Below are 20,218 nucleotides of genomic sequence, written 5' to 3'. Positions count from 1 at the left end.
TTAGCATCAAACACTCTGAAGTGAAAATGAAAAGATAGGAAGTTAGAATCTGTACAAAGGTTTCTTAGGATGTGGAATGTGTCACCACAAAACGCCAAGTCAGTTGCGCTGTTTAAAATAGAAAATGCTTTTAAGGAAAAATATTAAACGGTTTGAGAAAGATACGAGTAAAGAGCTACAGCTCTTGAGCACCAGTTCAAACATGATGGGCCAAATGACTTTCTTTGCTGCTAGCTTTCTGAGTCTCAAGTACACAAGTGGAGCCATGTTCTACTTGTTAGAAAGAGGAAACAGACGTCTCTTTGGCCAGATGGTCAAATTAAAGTGTTGTATTTATAGTTTTCTCTTGAGTTCTTTTCGGAAGCACAAATTCACTATACAACGTAGGCAGAAGAACATTTCCAGTTGGAGCTAATCGCAGTGGAGCACCTGATATTGAATGAATGATATGAGTGGAAGATTGCAAGACCGGCTCATATCCACAATTACAGGACATTGGTACAACAACAACATTACATTTGTATAGCGCCTTTCACGTCAGGAGGACATCCCAAGGCGCTGGACAGTGTACAGCATTTCAGACCCGAGCTGGGGTCGGGGGAGAGGGGAGGGAAAGGGGGGTGACCAATGGCATGATTGAAGAGGAGGGTTTTGAGGCGGGACTTGAAGGAGGCTAAAGAGGGAGAGAGGCGGAGTGATTAGGGGATGGAGTTCCAGAGGTTGGGTGCAGAGTGGCTGAAGGCTCTCCCACCAATGGTGGGGCGGGTGGGTCGGGGGACGTGGAGCCACCGGAGCCGGATGAGCGGAGGGAGTGGGCGGGTTGGTTGGGGTTTAGGAGGTCGCAGAGGTAGGGTGGGGCGAGGCAATAAGAGGGCTTTGTAGGTGAGGACCAGGATTTTGAATTGATTTTTAACATTATTACTGCTGTTACTGTTTGATTAAAGGGTTTTCCACAATATGTTTGGGAGTCTTGGATGTTGAAAAAAAGAGGGAGAGTTTCTCTCGGCATCCTGGTCAACATTCCTCCAGATAAACTGGCTGTCCATTCCCATGGCTGTCTGCGGGACGTTACAAGGGCAAAACATTACCCCGAATGCTTATGACAGACACTTACTGCTTTTGTTTGTAAAGCACTTTTGAGATTTTTTTTATGTTGTCAGCACTATTAAAAGTGTAAAGTCTCTGTCATAGGAACAGGAGGAGGTCATTCACCCATTTTATTAGATCACCGATTTCCTTCACATTAATACATCCTTCCTAAGGTTAAGTGTCCAAAACTGAACACAATATACCAAAAGCCTCTGACCAGCGCACATCCCTACTTTTACATTTCAGACACACCCTGCGTCCCCTAGCCTTTTTTCAATATAAATTGATTTCTGCACCAGCAAACTGGATATTAACAATTTATCTAGTTGACTGCCAAAATCCTTTTATTCCAGCTGCACCTCTAACCCCCTCTCCCTAGCATTTCCATTCACCATTCTTTATGTCCAAACAAACCCATTTCCGGGAGCACAGAGTGAGAATCGCTCTGGGTTTATCACTTGGGACTCCATTCTCAACTCTTCATCATGTTGTCTTTCTCCTCAGTTTCCCTGGTATTGTTTCCATGTCAGTGGTTCACCACCACCAATTTATCTTCAGGGCTATTCTCCAAACCAAGTGTCTGCCACTGCACCAATGTGAAATACAGGCCCCCTTTCCTCATTAACTCCTTGTGACTCCCCTGCTCCACCACACTGCCTTTGTCAATGACGATTATCTTATCCGCCTTCTCCACAGTGCTGAGCCGATGAGCTATGATCAGGACAGTGCAGTTCTCCTTAATACTGTACAGTGCTTCCTGGACCTAAAAGGGGCAAAGAGATTGGGTCCAAATGTATGCCTTGCTGTAGAAACACACTGTGACCCTGAGATTGGGGTCCGTAAATTTATGCCCTGCGTTATAACAGGTCTGTGAAATAAATTCTGCATTGGCAGGTCGGCATTGGCATCACTGCCGACTTTCAATGTTCTTAAAAGGAAACCAGCTTCCCAAATTAGACTGAATTGAAGGATTTTCAAAGATTCGGTGCCACCTTCGATTGTAAGGCAAAACAGTCTCCGTGGGCTGAGACCGTGTGGAATTTCAAGCCTCCGAGGCTCTGCTCCCATCACACCATGGCCTCACAGCTTCAGGCTGTTACTATCACAATCCCTCAGTCACCTAATCGTTCGCTTTTGACTGCGAGATTTAAGCCGTGGTAGGAACCGTGCGTGTTTGAGACAATAATGGTCGCCTGAGCTTTGACGGTCACTCACTCACCTTGTGGTCACTCTCGGCGTCCAGCGCGCTGGTGGCTTCATCCAGCAGCAGGACCCGGGGGCTACGGACCAGGGCCCGAGCGATGGCCACTCTCTGCTTTTGTCCCCCCGACAGCTGCGCCCCTTCTCTCCCGTCTCTGATCAGGACAAGGGAACACAATTACCCATGAAGTGCTTTGAGTGTTAAAAAGTCGCAATACAAAACGCTAGGATTATTAGCTGCGAGTCCACCATCATGTTGCACATCAGAGGCTCCGGCCACTGTGAGCTCACTTACCTGTGCTGTAGCCGTCTTTCATTTCCATGATAAAGTCGTGTGCATTGGCTTTCCTCGCGGCCTCTGTCACTGAATCCGCGGAGCTGGCCTGCTCCATACCGTACGTGATATTCTCTTCTATCGAACGTGCGAACAAGACGGGCTCCTGTCCCACCAGAGCAACCTCAAAGGGGTGCGGTGGGGGGGGGGGGGGAGAGGGAAGAGGGAAAAGAAGAGCAAGAAAATATTTTAGGAACTGTATTGCAAGAATCAACTAGAGGGAAGAATTCTTATGGTCTTATAGGAAATAATATCTCAAAATGGTGTGCTGTGTGGACCTTGGTCTTCTTTCATCTAACAATTCTTACGTTCTTCAGATAATACCTTGGTGGCGGGGTGTGGGAGGGCAGGGGGCGTGTGGGGAGGGGTGAGACTGGGGATAGTAGCATTCAGGGACTAACAGTATTTCCCCTGGATTCGCCTTGGCGGTTGACGTGTGTCTGCCGTGTGTCTAGTATGTGGCTGCCATACCTGGGAGTGCAGGTACTGGGACTGGTATTGGGGAAGGGGGAGGCCGTCCAGCAGCACCTCCCCGGCGTGCGGGCTGTAGAAACGTTCCATCAGATGCACACACGAGCTCTTGCCACTGCCCGAGGGGCCGACCAGAGCCGTCACCTCCCCGGGGCTCAGCGTGAAGCACACGTCCTGCAACACAATGACCATGCGGCCGGTTACACCAAATCATCCCATTTTTCTCATCAATAATAATAACAGTTATTGGATTTTACATAGCGCCTTATCACGTTGTTGAGATGTCTCAAAGTGCTTCGCAAAATATACTGTAAAGTGTAGTGACTGGGACTACAGGAAGAACTCACATTCAAAACAGGGACCTCGGGCCGGCTCGGATAGGAGAAGGTAACATTCCGGAAAGTCACTTCACCCTTCAACGTTTCCGGAGCCAAGGTTCCGTCTCGCGACATGGCTGACTTGCGGTCGATGATCTCTAGGATCTTCTCCATCACACCCACGGCCTGAACCAGGCTGGTAAACACCATCCCCATCGCCTGGAATCAGAGAAGAGTGAAATCCAACAGTGAGGACGTCTCACAACCAGCACTTTGGTTGATGAATTTCACCCACAAAATACACAGTTAATTCACCTTACTGTGTATCCCGTGAAGCACTTTGAGACGTCTCGAAGATGTGATAAGGCGCTATATTAAACGCAAGGATTATTGTCATCTAATACCTGTATCATAGGGTACAGGTAATAATGCCCTCACCTGTAGCAGGTGACACACTCACCTGAAGGCAGTCACCGAGAGCCAGCTCATAAATGATGAAGGAGATGAGGCTGGCACTGGTCAGGGAGTTAGACAGCACCAGGAACCCACCGTAGTAAATGATGCTGCATTGGAGAGCCAGCTGCAGGAACTGGGAAAGGTGAGGAAGAGGAAACATCAGACAAAAATCCTCTCTAGAACCTGTTTCATAGATGCATAGATATAGAATTAGGAGTAGGCTATTCAGCCCCTCAAGCATGTTCCGCCATTTTATATGATCGTGGCTGATCTGTACCTCAAGTCCAGTTACCTGCCTTTACCCTATCCCTTAATACCCTGTCCTAACAAATATTTATCCCCTCACGGTCATGTTTAGAGAAACGTGTTACATACAGGGTGAATTCATCACATTTCAATTTATGGCACTGTCCTGTCTTGCAGGCCAGAGTCAGAGCAGATGTATGGGGGTCAAGGAGGGGGGCAAAAAACAGTTTGTTACCTGGAATAGATGTTTAAAGGACATGAGTTGGCATGAACAGCATAGAGACTGCGAGGTTGGGAATCGGTCAAGATCCATCCCTCCTGGAGCCTCTGTGCAGCATATCATTTATTGGTAATTTTCCATTTTGCAAGAACAAGAACAGAGGTTACGGTCTGGAATGCACGGCCTGAAAGGCGGTGCAAGCAGATTCGATAGCAGTTTTCAAAAGGGAATCAGATACGTACTTAAAAAGGAAACGTTTGCAGGGCTATGGGGCAAGAGCAAGGGAATGGGACTAATTGGTAGCTCTTTCAAAGAGCCGGCATAGGCACGATGGGCTGAGTGGCCTCCTTCTGTGCTTTAAGGTTCTATGATTGAGGCAGATTTAGCTCAACGGTCTTGCAAGCTGAGTTTGGGACGTCTCGCGGCAGGAAGTGGGTCCACGGCACACATGGACAGACCTCCTGACCTGCCGGGCAATGGGACACGAGAGATCACTCGCCAATATGAAGGGAACGGTTCTGTACCTTGGTGGCCCATGTGAAGTAGGCGGAGGCCAAAGCTTCCCTCTTGTTCAAGGCATACATGCGGCTGAGCTGCTCGTTGTAAACGCGTTCCTCTGCCCCTTCGGCAGCGAAACTTCTTACGGTCTTGATGCAGGAGATGGCCTCCTCGGCGATGTGGTTTGCCTTTGCCAGAGCGTCCTGCACCTCTTTGGCTAGTGCCTGCGAGCGACCGGAAAAACACCACAACTCAATGCAAGACCACTCTGTGTGTTTTGGGGTCAGCAAAACAAAATGGTTACCAGCCCGTTTCCAGGTCATCAGTGACATCACTTTCTGTGTGGATGAGCCAGCTTCCCGTGTGTACAGACCACATTTTGCCTGCACTCACCCATAGATCCTATTGGGCAGGGAGGTCCATCCTATTGGCTGCTGAGAGCCAGATACTATTTGAGAAAAGAGGCTGATAAATACTAACGCTTGCCTCATCTCGTCTCGAAATCAAAGACGTGGAAATGTTCATTAGTCGTTGGGACATTTGGGAGGAAGCCTACCTTGTAATGCTGGCTGTAGATGTCTGACACCTGAATTATTACCGGAAACCCAATCACTGTGACCACAGTGAGCTTCCAGGAGAGAGTGATCATGAGAGCGCAGATGCCCAGAGTCTTCACCAGACTCCGCAGGAAGATGTTAGCGTTCTGAGAGATGACATCGCTCACTACTGTTGTGTCGGAGGTCAGCCGAGATGTCATGTCACCTGTGAACATGAATCACATGTGGTCAATTACCGGTCAGTTGCTTCTCTCTGCGTTAAAGTGGGGGGGGGGGGAGGCGGAGTCATCTATAAACAGTTCCCCAGTTCCTCACAGACCTGTGTGGTTGCAATCGAAGAAGGCAATCTCCTGCTGCAGCAGGGAAGTAAGCAGCAGCCTGCGAATCCGCACGTTCAGTCTGGCAAACGCCACGTTGAAAGCTCCTTCCCGAAAGCCTCCTGTGAGCCCACTGCTCCCAGGGGAGGGGAGACGAGGGGACAGGGAAAGCACATGGTTAGCTGTGCACAAAACACCCTCTGTGTTTCCTACAACAGTCTTCGCACTCAGAGTACAAACACACCTGGCATACCTGGTTGCGACAAGTGGCCTGTTTATGTGTTGTACATTCGATGTAAACCCAGACTGCACTTTGAGATGTAAGAACATAACAATTGCTAGACGAAAGAAGACCAAGGTCCATCCAGTTCGTCTTCCACCATCCTGCCAGTCGCTTGTCCCAAACTATATACTGTATCCCAAGATATAGTGTGTATCCCAAGATGCAGTATATAGTACTGTATGCCAAGATAGATGTTGACATGATAGAATGCTATAAAAATGCTTGAATTATACTCCAAAACGTATAGTTATTACATGAGCCACGCTGTGATCTCAGAGTGAGAATGTTAGTGTCAATTCTGTACACTTTGTTTTTGTGCAATTACAACATTAATGTTGTTGAAGCCAGCAAGAAAACGACTGTCTTTCCTAACCCTCTTGCGCACATATTTCTTACCCATGAACCCACAAACCCGTCTGTGTATTTAATCCCAGTGATTAAAGACAAACCGTCACCTTATCAGGCTGAGCAACGCCATCCCAAACAGCTCCCTGGTGAAGATGGCCATGCTCTTCTGAGCAACGATTGCTTCCAATACTCGTCCCAGGAAAAAGGGGATGAAGATTTCGCCTACGTTTGAGAGTGAGAAGCAGAGAGCAGCGTTAACAGTTCATGGGAAATCCCTCATAGGCTCAGCCTGCCTTAACGTTTCGTCTTTGTCCAGCGCCACAGGACGTCCTCCTGACGTGAAAGACACTGTATAAATGCGATTTGTTGTTCTTGTCTTAAACCTTAAGGCGCCGTAGGATTGTAGGAAATCATTCTTAAAATCATTCTGAATTTGGATGTTAGTTTTTTCGGCACTTAAGACCGGATTTAGGAATTTTCTACAATTCTGGGCCGTCTTAAATCGAGTCCAATTCATGATCTGTAAGATTGTAGATAATCATACAACAACAACAACAACAACAACAAGATTCCATTTATAGAGCGCCTTTCACGTCAGGAGGACGTCCCAAGGCGCTGCACAGTTGGGTCATGACCCGAGCAGGGGGGAAATGGTCAGGGTGAGGGGAGGGAAGGGAGGGAGAGAGGAGGGGGGAAATGGTCAGGGTGAGGGGAGGGAAGGGAGGGAGCGAGGAGGAGGAAGAGAGTCGAGAGGGGAGCTGAAGGCACGGTCAAAGAGAAAGGTTTTGAGACCGGCCTTGAAGGAGGAAAGGGAGGAAGCAAGGCGAAGGCACTGGGGGATGGAGTTCCAGAGCCTCGGGGCTGAGAGGCTGAAGGCCCGACCACCGATAGTAGGGCGGTTGGGGCGGGGGACGTGGAGCAGACCGGAGCCAGAGGAACGGAGGGTACGGGCAGGTAGGTAGGGGGATAGTAGGTTGGAGAGGTAGGAGGGAGCAAGGCCGTGAATGGCCTTGTAGGTGAGGATGAGGATCTTGAAATCAATCCTCTGGGGGATGGGGAGCCAGTGGAGGCGAGCGAGGGTAGGAGTGATGTGGTCCCGAAGCCTGGTGCGGGACAGTACACGAGCTGCAGAGTTCTGAATGACCTGCAGCTTGTGGAGGGAGGTGGCGGGAAGGCCGGCGAGGAGAGAGTTCCCATAGTCCAGCCTTGAGGTGACAAAGGCGTGAACCAGGGTTTCAGCAGCGTGAGGGGTGAGGTAGTGCCGTAATCTGGCGATATTCCGGAGGTGATGGAAGGCGGTGCCAGTTGTGGTGCGGATGTGAGGGAGAAAGGACAGCTCAGGGTCGAACAAAACGCCGAGGTTCCTGACTGGCTTTGAGAGGTGGAGAGTGCAGCCTTGGATGCTGATGGTGTCAGCGCCTGAGGTGCGGAGGCGCTGACGTGAGCCAATCAGGAGGGCCTCGGTTTTTCGCACGTTGAGCTGAAGAAAGTTGTCTCTCGTCCAGGACTCGATGTCGGACAGGCAGGCTGTCAGGACATCGGTGGTCGTGGAGTTGAGAGTAGAGGAGGAAAGGTAGAGTTGGGTGTCATCCGCATACATGTGGAAGTTAACCCCATGTTTGCGGATGATGTCACCGAGGGGGAGCATATAGAGGGTGAAGAGGAGGGGACCGAGGACAGAGCCCTGAGGGACACCACATGAGACAGTACGGGGGGTGGAGGAGAAGCCATTCGTTGAGACGAAGTGAAGACGGTGGGAAAGGTAAGAGCTAAACCATTCAAGGACAGTGCCTTGAAGGTTGAGGTGGGAGGACAAGCGGTGGAGTAGGATAGCGTGGTCGACCGTATCGAATGCTGCCGATAGGTCGAGGAGGACGAGGAGACAGAGGGAGCCCTGGTCACAGATAGTCAGGATATCATTGGTGACCTTGACCAGGGCAGTTTCTGTGCTATGAGCAGCACGGAAACCTGACTGAAGGGGTTCAAAAAGAGAATGGGTGGAGAGGAAAGAGCGCAGTTGGGAGGCGACAACTCTTTCCAAGACCTTGGAGAGAAAGGGGAGGTTGGAGATGGGCCGGTAGCTTGATAGCTGCGACGCATCAAGGGAGGGTTTTTTCAGGGTGGGCGTGATGATGGCAGTTTTTAATGGAATGGGGACAGAGCCAGAGGAGAGGGACAGGTTTATGATGTCAGTGATGTGTGGGGCAAGAAAATGGAGCTGGGAGATAAGGAGTGGAGTGGGGATGGGGTCAAGGGAGCAGGTGGTTGGTTTTAGGGATAGGATGAGTTCAGTGACAGAGGGTGGGGAAACGGGTACGAAGGTGTGTAGGGGAGGATGGGTAGGAGTCGGAGTGTGGGAGGGAAGGGGTGGGTGGTGGGTGGAAGTTGGAGGGGAAGTGACCGCGGAGCGGATTCCCTTGATCTTGGATTCAAGGAAATCCAGCATCTCCTCGCAGTGAAGGTTGGAGGAGATGACCTGCGCGGGGTGGCGGGGGGGACGGAGGAGTCGGGATGTGGTGGAAAACAGTAGCCTGGGGTTGTTCTTCGCCTCCAGGATTATCCTGGAGTAGAAGGACGACTTGGCCGAGGCTAGAGTGGAGCGGTAAATTTTGAGGAGGTCCAGCCAGATTTGTCGGTGGACCGTTAGGCCAGATTTGACAAAGGTGCGCTCAGCAGCCCGCACCTGGCATTTCAGTGAGCGGAGGTGGGTGGTGTACCAGGGGGAGGAGCGGGAGTAGGAGACAGTGCGGGAAGTGATGGGGGCAAGAGTATCGAGTGTGGAGGAGAGGATATTGTGGAGGAGGGAGAGAGGAGAAGAGGGGTCGGTGAGGGTTGAAGGCCAGAGGGAGAGGAGTTCAGAGGACTCCAAGGCATCGGTTAGGGATTGTGGGGGTAACTTCTTCCAAGGGCGGTAGAAGATGGTGGTGGGTCTGGTGGAGGTGGGGAGGGGGGTGGAGGTGGTGAAGGAGATGAAGTAGTGGTCAGAGATGGCCTTGTCGGTAATAGTGACATCCGAGACACTGAGGCCCCGGGTGATCACCAAATCGAGTGGGTGGCCGTGACTGTGAGTGGGGGAGTTTATGTGTAGGGAAAGGTTGAGTGAGGAGAGCAGGGAAGAGAAGTCTGTGGAGATGGAGCAGGAGGGGGTGAAGTGTAGGTTAAAGTCGCCCAGGATGATGAGGCGATCAGAGGAGAGGCAAAGAGATGTGAGGAGTGTTGAAATGTCAGAGATGAAGGTGGGAGAGGTTTTAGGGGGCCGGTAGAGGAGGAGGATTTTAAGGGAGAGGAATGAGGGGTGGGAGAGGGTGAGGTGCTCGAAGGAGGGGAAAGAGCCAGAGGAGTAGGGGGATAGGGCAAGTGGTGTCCTTGAGATAAGGGCAACACCACCGCCACGGCGGTTGGGGCGGGGGATGTGGTGGGAGGTGTAGCCGGGTGGCGTGGCCTCCGTGAGGGGGAAGGTGTCGCCTGGGGTGAGCCACGTTTCTGTCAAGGCCATGATATCAACGTTCTCATCAAGGATGAGATCGTTGATGACCAGGGCCTTGTTGCAGAGGGAGCGGACATTTTGCAGTCCGATGTGGAGGGAGCGGTTGACAGAAGGGTGTGTGGGAGGGGAGGGGGGTCCAGGTTGTGAGGCAGGGGTGGGGGAGATGGGGATGAGGGAGGAGAGGTTGACTCCCCGGGTCTGTGTCCGGGGTGGCTGGCGAGTGTGGTGGGGAATGGGGCAGTCGGTGTGGCTGCTGCTGGACAGCCAACGCCGAGTGCCGCGGTGAGCCCGGCGGAGGATTCCCAGACTGGAACAGAGGGAGGTTGTGGGAGGGTCAAGTGGGGATAGAAGACGAGAGGGACGGAGAGAGAGGAGGAGAGAGCGGGAGAGATGGAGAGGGGGGAGGGTTTGGGGGGAGAGAGGAGGGGGGAGGGAGGGAGGGGGTGAGGGGGCTCGGGTCAAAGCGGCAGCCATAGTGCGCACGCGGGGACCGGGAGCGAGCGGTCAGGTGGATGGCATTATCCCGCAGATTGGGGCATCGAACCCAACAGGACCATAGTGGGCTCTGATGTGAGCCCTGGGGGGGGGGGGGGCGGAGGGTTTTTTTTTTTTTTGTTTTTTTTTGTGCGCGCGCACTCACCTGAAAACTAATCTATGACGTCGCAGTTCCCCGCTCCGTCCCCTCCCCTGCCTAGCTGCACTCGCTCCGGCGTCGAGTTTAAGTACCTGGGTCAGTAGGCCCAGGCTCCTCCCCGCGCTGTCCTGCTGCCGCTCCCCGACTGGCTGCACTCGCTCCGGCGTCGAGTTTAAGTACCTGGGTCAGTAGGCCCAGGCTCCTCCCCGCGCTCTCCTGCTGCCGCTCCCCGACTGGCTGCACTCGCTCCGGCGTCGAGTTTAAGTACCTGGGTCAGTAGGCCCAGGCTCCTCCCCGCGCTCTCCTGCTGCCGCTCCCCGACTGGCTGCACTCGCTCCGGCGTCGAGTTTAAGTACCTGGGTCAGTAGGCCCAGGCTCCTCCCCGCGCTCTCCTGCTGCCGCTCCCCGACTGGCTGCACTCGCTCCGGCGTCGAGTTTAAGTACCTGGGTCAGTAGGCCCAGGCTCCTCCCCGCGCTCTCCTGCTGCCGCTCCCCGACTGGCTGCACTCGCTCCGGCGTCGAGTTTAAGTACCTGGGTCAGTAGGCCCAGGCTCCTCCCCTCCCCAATAATAATGTTTGCATTTGATATAGCGCCTTATCACGTCGGTGAGACATCTCAAAGAGCTTCACAGAATCTACTGTAAAGTGAATTGACGGTGTGTTTTGTGGGCAAATCGCGGCCGGCAACTGTCGCGGATTGAGTGACCAAATGAATTAACTTTTTAATGCATTAAAATTAGTTAATTCAGGAGTTAACTTTTTCTAAGACGGAGAGGAATTTCTGAAAGACATACACAAAACGCCAATCAGCAGGAAGACAAAGGCGGCAGCCAGCAAACACGCATCCTGTTTGCAGAAAGCGAGAACCCTCCACACCACGTATACTGCAGAGACTTTAATGCCGGTGTTTCCTTGCTCCTCACTGTCCAACAGACTCCGCTCTTCATCGCTCCTCCCGCTGCTCTCTGAACGCACGACAGCGCTTGCCGGCTTCACACACGACAACTTCAAAGCAATGAAGGTGGCCAGAGAGGAGAGGTAAGTCCAGGCTAACAGGCTCCAGAACCAGGGGTCGTGGGGGAAGGCGCTGGTGTCCGAGTACAGCAGCAGTTTGACGGTGGCGTAGAGCGGCACGAGCCCGAACAGCAGCCGCAGCCAGCCGGCCCAGCGCCCCAGCCGCCCGGGGCCCTGGGCTGGGTTCAGGCACACGCCCAGGCCGGCACCGCTCAGCAGACAGAGCCGCAGCACACAGGCCGCCCACAGGTCCAGGAAGCTGCGGGACACGGAGAAGCGGCGCAGGTCGGCGGAGAAACGCTGGTACTCGGTGCCGTGGATATACAGGACTGTAGTGACCGACACGTCCAGAGCCGCTCCCAGCAGTGAGCAGACCCCAGCCTGCCAGCCCCGCATCCTACCGCTAACTGCAAACAATATAACTAACTAAGGACGACTAGATAACTGTGATCACTGGCTGATGGTCAGTCTAGCTCGTATCTTCTCTTCCTTCAGCATCTTTGGGACGTCCGTCTGTCCGATATTAACGATATTATACTGTACAAATGTGACTTGTTGTAGTTGTTTTTGTTTCAGATGTGCAACGACTGGAGTTATCTGGAGAGGTGCAGTGCAGCCAGACAGCAGGCTGGAGGGCCAGTCAGCACTGAAATACAAGAAGCAGAGGATGTGGGTATGGTTCCTACTCATTCACGTATACTTGCACTGCAGTTCTAACTAATGTAGAGGAAAAAAAAAACCTCTCTCTTTTGATACTCCTCGAGTTTCCACAGTACAGCGTCTTATCACATCGTCGACACGTCGCTCATAAAGCGCTTCGCAGGATTCATTGTAAAGTGGAGTGACTGTGTGTTTTGGGGGCGAAACTTTTCTGCAATCGGAGGAACTGGGCAGAGGAAAGTTACAATCTAACTGAAGCCTAAAATTCTAAGCGGTCTCTCTTTCTCTATCACTCTCTCAGTCTTTCTCTCAATCTCTCTCACACAATCTCTCTCTCTCTCTCTCTGTCTCTATACCTGTCTGCGTGTGCCTCTCTCTCACTCAGTCATTTTCAGTCTCTCACACTCTTTCTTTCTCTTGCTCTCTCATTCTCAGTCTCTCTCTATCCCAGTTTCTCTGTGTGTCTTTCTCTCTCTCTCTCTCCGTCTCACACTCCATCTCTCTCTCAGTCTCTCTCTCGTCAGTTTGGACTAAACCTGCGACAAAACACACCAGATGTTAAAGTTACACCAATAAATTGAGTGGCTGAAAAAGTGAACTTATTCAAAATTATCTGCATCAAATTTGTGAACTTTTTAATTCCCTGTAAAATAAAATATATTGTTTTGAAAAGAAAAAAATTCAAATATAGATGAGTGGGTGGCAATTTTTTTTGAGGGGTGGGGTTAAGAAAACATTACTACTCACAAAAAATGATGCTGTCATAAATCCCTTCAGCTGGAGAGGAGAGTGAGTGAGTGAGTCTCTCCACAACCTGCCATCACCATCGTCAGCACCACAAGTGTTTTACCTGGTTTCTCCCGGGAGAGGCTGCTGATGTGGGGCCAGACAGTGCTGCTAACCCTGTGCCTGACCTGCGTGCTGTGTAGGCGACAGCATGAGAGCCAGGGCTCGGGGTGTGCACCCGCCTCCTGGAAGAGCAACACATCACATCACACATCAAACCACATCTCAACACCCGGCTCCCGCAATAGCTTTCTTTAATGTCGTTAATTTAATTGAATTAAAAAAAATATTGCCATAACTTGGAATACAAAACAGATCCACTCTCACCTTATAAGCGCTTTGAGACGTCTCGAAGATGTGATAAGGCGCTAATATCAAAGATTGTTGTCATTGTTATAAACAGATTCACTCGGAAGTGGTTCGCCGCGGTTGTAAAGTTTGAGAGAGACTATTGCTTGGGAGCGGCCAAAAGAGTCTGTCTGTGTACTGTACACTCCAGGGAAAGTTAAATAACAATCTACTGCATTTAATTTAATTTCATTTATTGAACACTCCAATGGATCTTAACACTGAGTGCATAACGCAGTGTAAACAGAACCCAACAATCATTTGAGAAAAAAATAAAGAACAGGGTAGGTATAGAAAGAGAGAGAGAGAGAGAGAGAGAGAGAGAGAGAGAGAAAGAAAGAGCAGGGAATGAGTTTAAGAGTAGAGAGCTCCAGAGGGGGAAGCGAGAACCAATACAGACACGGTGGGGAGAGAGGGCAAGGCAATGGGATTTGAGTAGAGAGCGAGGGAGCAAGCAACAGGAACACGCTTGTTGGAAAACCTTATGACACCTTATGACATATCATATTAATATGTAAACAGTGTAAATTGCTGTTGAGATAGCCTTTCGGCCACAAAATACAGTCAATTCACTTTACAGTACATTTTGTGAAGCGCTTTGCGACGTCTCGAAGACGTGTTAAGGCGCTGTATAAAATGCAAGGATTATTATTATTATTATTATCATCATATATAGCATCTGGGTGAGGGACGCTATATATAATTGTAAGTTGGTGTTGCTGTTGTAGCTGCAGTTGGCCAGCGAGGGAGTGAGCCCCCCAGCCTCTCGTGATGATCAGTCGATGCCGATTCCCAGATCCTCGCTGGCCCCAGAGCTGCGAGCCGCTCTCTCGCTCGCGATCCTGTGGAGGTGCTCCGCCAGAGGTCTCTTCCCCCCCGACTTGATGTCTAACAGCTGTCGGTGCACAAGCCTGGCGTAGAGACCCTCCCTCCTCATCAGCTCCTCGTGTTTGCCCTCCTCCACCACTGTCCCGTCCTGCAGCACGATGATCTTGTCTGCGTTCTTCACAGTGCTGAGCCGATGGGCCACAATCAGCACAGTGCAGTTCTCCTTTATGCTGCAGAGAGCTTGCTGGATCTACAACAGGGAGCAAAAACGACCGAATACAGCCTCAGCCACGTTTTAGGTCAGCACAATCTACCCAAGATGCCCACAAAATACACAGTCACTCCTCTTTACAGCATATCCTGTGAAGCGCTTTGAGAACGTCTCAATGACATGGGTAGGGCACTTTTTCTCAAATTTCCAGCATTAAGCTAAAACGGTGTGAAATACTGACCACGTGAAAGTCAGCACAAACATTACAGACTTTGGAATAAAATAATAATCCCGGAATTTGACGCGGTGCCCATCACGTCAAAGCACCTCGAAGCCCTTCATTTGATGGAGAACTTGGGAGAATTGGAACCATAGCAGGCCCAGGGACAGATATAGAGAGTAGTAATCGGGCCTGTCCAGTTCGCTCTGTCTGATCCCGGTCTCCCACTCGCTTTCCCCCTAACCTTCGATAAACTTCCTCTTCAAACAGCTTCAAACATGACCCACCCACCCGTCCCGAAGGCTGATGGTCACTCACTCACCTTGTGGTCACTCTCAGCATCCAGTGCGCTCGTGGCTTCGTCCAGCAGCAGGATTCGGGGGCTACGGACCAGGGCCCGGGCAATGGCCACTCGCTGCTTCTGCCCCCCCGACAGCTGCGCCCCCTTCTCTCCCGTCTCTGATCGGGAACACAGAAACGCTTGGAATAAAAGGTGTCATTGTTTCTCTGGGTCCACGGCAAATTAAGCGGGAGCACGGTGTGTCGCAGCTTATTTAGGAAGGATATCCGGAGGCACTGGGAGAGGGGGGTAGTGGGTGTGGGAGGGGATGTGGGCTGCAGAGTTTGGGGTGAGGAAGTTGGGTGTAGGTTGTTGAGGGGAGTGATGATGAGGGAATCTGGTCTAGAGGAGAACTCGGCTGGAGATGCTGTTACCTGTGCCGTAACCGTCCGTCAGTTCTGTGATGAAGCCGTGTGCGTTGGCGGTCTTTGCCGCCCACACCATCATGTCCACGGGGCAGTCTGCCAGGCCGTACGCGATGTTCTCGTGTATCGGACGGGCAAACAGGACGGGCTCCTGGCCCACCAGAGTCACCTGTAAACAGAGCTGAGCATCAGCACGGAAAACACGGCAATAAACCATTCCCTGTGGGAGAACATGGGGATAGAGGAGGCCATTCAGATGGGTTTGACCCGCAAACACACACACATACACGCACACTCGCACAACCAGAATGAAAGATTTACGGCCCCTTCGCCAACCCTCCCCCCACCCCCGGGAATAATCCAACGTTTGGAAAACAGAGGAATATTAAAGGACATGGTGGTGGTGGTTCACAGCTCATGCATACAACAACAAGATTACATTTGTATAGCGCCTTTCACGTCGGGAGGAAGTCCCAAGGCGCTGGACAGTGTACAGCATTTCATACCCGAGCTGGGGTCAGAAGGGGAGAAGGGAGGGGAGGGGAAGGGGGTGGCCTATGGCATGGTCGAAGAAGAGGGTCTTGAGGCGGGACATGAAGGAGGCTAAAGAGGGGGCGAGGCGGAGTGACTGGGGGATGGAATTCTAGAGGTTGGGGGTAGAGTGGCTGAAGGCTCTCCTGCCAATGGTGGGGCGGGTGGGTCGGGGAACGTGGAGCAGGCCAGAGCCGGCTGAGCGGAGGAAGTGGGCGGGTTGGTAGGGGGTTTGGAGGTCCCAGAGGTAGAGTGGGGCGAGGCCATAGAGGGCTTTGTAGGTGAGGACCAGGATCTTGAACTGGATCCTCTGAAGGATAGGCAGCCAATGGAGTCGGGTGAGAATGGGGGAGATGGGGTCACGGAGTTTGGTGCGGGAGAGGACACGGGCTGCAGAGTTCTGGATTATCTGCAGTTTGTGGAGGGAGGAGTTGGGAAGGCCAACAAGTAGGGCGTTTGCATAGAAGTAGGGCGTTTGCCTGGAAGTAATGAAGGCATGAACAAGAGTTTCAGTGGCCTGAGGGGTGAGGTAGTGGTGGAGTCGGGCGATGTTACGGAGGTGAGGGAAGGCAGAGAGGGTCATGGCTTGGATGTGGGGAAAAGACAATTGAGGGTCGAACAAGACACCAAGGTTCCTGACTGGCTTGGTGAGTTGTAGTGAGCAACCATGGAGGTTGATGCTGCCAGAGTCGGAGGTGCAGAGGCGCTGGCGCGAGCCAATCAGGAAGACCTCAGTCTTATTCAGGTCAGTGGGAGTAGCCCTGAGCGCCAGCTCTCTGTGTGTCTGGCGTGTATCTGGCATGTGCCTGGCGTGTGGTTGCCATACCTGGGAGTGCAGGTACTGGGACTGGTATTTGGGGAGGGGGAGGCCGTCCAGCAGCACCTCCCCGGCCTGCGGGCTGTAGAAACGTTCCATCAGATGCACACACGAGCTCTTGCCACTGCCCGAGGGGCCGACCAGTGCCGTCACCTCCCCAGGGCTAAGCGTGAAGCACACGTCCTGCAACACAATGACCGTGCGGCCGGTTACACAGCGGAGCCCAGCGGACACAATCTCTCCCCTTTAACTAGCAGTAAGCAGGAACCCAGTTGTTAGTCGACTGGCGGATCGTTTTTCCAGGGGTAATAATCCCTCCAAAAAAAAAGTTTGATCACCCAATTCACGACTGTTTGTGGGACGCCGCTGTGCGGAATTGGCTCCCGCATTTCGCCCATAAAATGCAGTCAATTCACTTTACAGTAGCGCTTTGAGACGTCTCCAAGACATGTTACGGCGCTATGTCAAATGTGAGGGTTATTATTATTACACCTGTGGATAGAGCTCACCTTGAGGACCTGTGTGTGGGGCCGGGTGGGGTAGGCGAAGGAGACATTACTGAAGGTAATCTCTCCCTTCAGCATGTCTGGGGCCAGCGTTCCCTCATTCAGCGTTCCACACGACTCCTGATCCATGTACTGGAAGATTTTCTCAGCAGCTCCGGTCCCTTGCATCAAGCCAGTGTAGACAGTGCCCAGGTTCTGAAAGCAGAGAGTCAGTAGGCCTCGCCCGCTGCTGTAATATTGTGCAGACCCGCAGTGTAGTGGTTAGCACTCTCGCCTCGCAAAGAGAGGACCCAGGTCCAATTCCCGGGCGGGGACCAACCTTAGACAAGTTTCCTTACTCCGCACACGTGCCTCTGTTTACCTAGCAGTAAGCAGGAACCAGGTTGTTAGTCGATTAGCGGATCGGTTTCCGGGGTTAATAATCCCTCAAAAAAAAGTCACTCAATCCACGACTGTTTGTGGGATGCAGCTGCGTGCAATTGGCTGCTATGTTTTGCCTACCAAAATACAAAGTCAATTCACTTTACAGTGTATCCTGTGAAGCGCATTGAGATGTTTCAACGACCGGATGAGCTGTATCAAATGCACAAATTATTATTATTATACTATGGAGTCCTGTAACGTAGCAGTTAGCACGCTCGCCTACCAAGCCAGAGAACCCGATCCACCTACCTCCAAGCAATCGCCCAACTGCAGCTCATAGATGATGAAGGAGATGAGGTTGCCGGGAGTCATGTGTTTGGCTAAGACCAGGAAACCGCCATAATACAGGATGCAGATCTGGACGCTGATCTGGACCAACTGAGGGCACAGTTACTTTTTGTTATTGGCTCAGTCGTGCATACCCGCCCTTGCCTCGCAGTCAGGAGGGTGTGAGTTCGAGCCCCATGTCGGGACTTTGAGGTCACTGTCTGAAGGCTGACGCTCAGGTGTGATGCTCATGGGGATGGAAGAGGGGAGGGAGGTGGGGAGGACGGGAGGGCAGGAGGAGGGGAGGGAGGGCGGGGGGAAAGGGCTGCAGTTTATCAGTCGGAGGCGTCATCCTTCAGGCAAAACGTTAAACTGAGGCCTAGTCTATGCCTATGCTTGTTCTGGTGGACGTTAAAAATCACTCCCTCCCTCGCTCCCTCCCTCCGTCGCTCCCTCCCTCCCTCCATCGCTCACTCACACGGCCAGACCAGGTGAAGAAGGAGAAGGCCATGGCCTCCTTCCTGTTCAGGGTGTACACGTCCTGCATCCTGCGGCAGTATTCCCGGCACTCGGTCTCCTCGGTCCCGAAGCTCCGCACCGTCTTCATGGAGGAGATGGTCTCCTCAGCCAGGTTGTTGGCTTTGGCCAGGACGTCCTGCACCTGTGCCGCCAGGTTCTGCAAGAGGTAACGATGGCGGTGAGGCAGCCACGGGGGGTGGGGGGGAGGGGGCGGGAGGCGGGACACAGACATTTCTCATCAGACGGCGGCCACAGGAATCCCAATAGAATGTACCCTGTGAAACGCTTTTGAGACGTCTCAAACTAGGTGATAAGGCGCTAATGACGTACCTTGCAATACTTGCCATAGATTTCGGAGGACAGGATCATGATGGGAAATCCCATGAAGGTGACGAGAGAGAGCTGCCAGGACAGAACCACCATGAAAACACAGACGCCCAGCCCCCTGACCACGCTCTGCAGGAACAGGCTGCCGTTGTGTGACAGCATGTCGCTCACCACCGTGGTGTCAGACGTCAGCCGAGACGTGATGTCGCCTGTAACATTAACCAGCCAGTGATCAGAGCCAGCAACACAGGCCCCGTGCAAATACGACTCCCTACGCCCCCCCCACCGCCCCCCCCCCAACACATACACTCTCCCCTCCCTACACACTCTCTCCCCATACCCCACCCCCCCATACACATGCCCCCCCCACACCTCCTACACACACTCCACCCCTCCCTGCACACACATACCCCACACACACCCCACCACACACTTCCCCCCTCACATGCACATGGTCCATCCCCCCCCCACCCCTACACGCACACACACACACACACACACTTGCCCCTCTTGGTTTTGAAAGGGAATGGGATACAGTGTCGAGGAGGGTGCGTGTGCGCGAGTATTTTATTTTACTGTTGGAGACCCCACCTCTCTCTCTCTCACACCTGTGTGATTGGCATCGAAGAAGGCGATGTCTTGCTGCAGCAGAGACCTGAAGAGCATGTTGCGGATTCGGATGTTGATTCGGGCGAAGACGAGGGTGAAGATACCGCTCGAACCCCTGAGGATAAAGCACTGTCACATGCGTGAAGGTCAGCCGGGCAACGGCACAACAAATACGCACTGTCCGTCCGTCCATCTGGGCAGGGGCTGGGGACAGGGCCTGAGCTAGGCCGGCTAATATAACAGCACAGTCTGTATGCGATCCTTTCTACGATGCTGCAAAGCCAGTCAGTGCCGTGTGAAATGGGAGGGTTACATTCCTAATTGGGCCTTCAGCCTCTCTGCATCCCCCCACCCCTGGCAGCTCCAACCCGGAGCCCTCCACCTCGCCCCCTAACCCCACCCCCCCACCCTCCTCCCAACTCCCTTGCCTCCACCGAGCCCCATGTCGCACAGTAACTTTATCTTTCAGCACTTACCATACGAAGGTGAGGACTCCCATTTTGATTAAACTTGCCGTGAAGGTCTTCATGTTCTTGTGAATTGCGATGCCGTCGATGGCTTGGCCCATGAAAAGGGGCACAAAGGTATCTCCTGCGGGCAAGAGCGGCAACAGTAACTAATGTAGTTTTACGTGTGGAAACCATCACCATGCTTAAGAGTATCCAAATCAAGCTGAAGTTTGCACGCATCCCACCTACACACACAAATCCCAGAGAAAAACTGTTGGAATGGAATGTGCACTCTTTCCCCGTGGGGGATGTATCCTGCTTACCTAATTGCGGAGAGTATTAGGCACGGGACGGCATTAGCCAAGGCTTTGGGGACTTTAACTACACACTGGCAAGTACCATTTCCAAGTTTGGGGACGACACAAAGTTAGGGAGGGTAGCAAACAGTGAGAAGGATAGCAGCCGACTGCAGGAAGACATAGACAGAATGGTAAAATGGGCAGACACATGGCAGATGAGTTTCAATATAGAGAAATGCGAG

At 52.3% G+C, this 20,218-nt stretch overlaps 2 protein-coding genes across 2 annotated transcripts; both read right to left on the bottom strand.

The window, feature by feature from the left end:
• Positions 1–1,152: 1,152 nt before the first annotated feature.
• LOC103188033 (ABC-type oligopeptide transporter ABCB9) lies at positions 1,153–11,867 on the bottom strand. Its single transcript, XM_042337486.1, has 11 exons — positions 11,252–11,867; positions 6,444–6,558; positions 5,708–5,838; positions 5,388–5,593; positions 4,858–5,055; positions 3,872–4,000; positions 3,442–3,630; positions 3,095–3,268; positions 2,585–2,747; positions 2,309–2,442; positions 1,153–1,852 (listed from the first exon to the last, which is right to left on the bottom strand). Exons 1-11 carry the CDS (start codon positions 11,865–11,867, stop codon positions 1,616–1,618), a joined length of 2,292 nt encoding a protein of 763 aa, XP_042193420.1. The 3' UTR covers positions 1,153–1,615.
• A 2,083-nt stretch (positions 11,868–13,950) lies between these two features.
• abcb9 (ATP-binding cassette, sub-family B (MDR/TAP), member 9) lies at positions 13,951–19,888 on the bottom strand. The gene is made up of 10 exons (XM_042337487.1): positions 19,705–19,888; positions 19,228–19,357; positions 18,623–18,828; positions 18,252–18,449; positions 17,756–17,884; positions 17,087–17,278; positions 16,587–16,760; positions 15,239–15,398; positions 14,847–14,983; positions 13,951–14,343 (listed from the first exon to the last, which is right to left on the bottom strand). The coding sequence occupies exons 1-10, from the start codon at positions 19,876–19,878 to the stop codon at positions 14,041–14,043; spliced, it is 1,803 nt and encodes a 600-aa protein (XP_042193421.1). The 5' UTR covers positions 19,879–19,888; the 3' UTR covers positions 13,951–14,040.
• Positions 19,889–20,218: the final 330 nt, after the last annotated feature.

Source organism: Callorhinchus milii, unplaced genomic scaffold (assembly GCF_018977255.1).
Source record: "Callorhinchus milii isolate IMCB2004 unplaced genomic scaffold, IMCB_Cmil_1.0 Scaffold8, whole genome shotgun sequence".
Classification (NCBI taxonomy): Eukaryota; Metazoa; Chordata; class Chondrichthyes; order Chimaeriformes; family Callorhinchidae; genus Callorhinchus; species Callorhinchus milii.
This window is presented reverse-complemented; position numbering and strand designations above follow the sequence as displayed.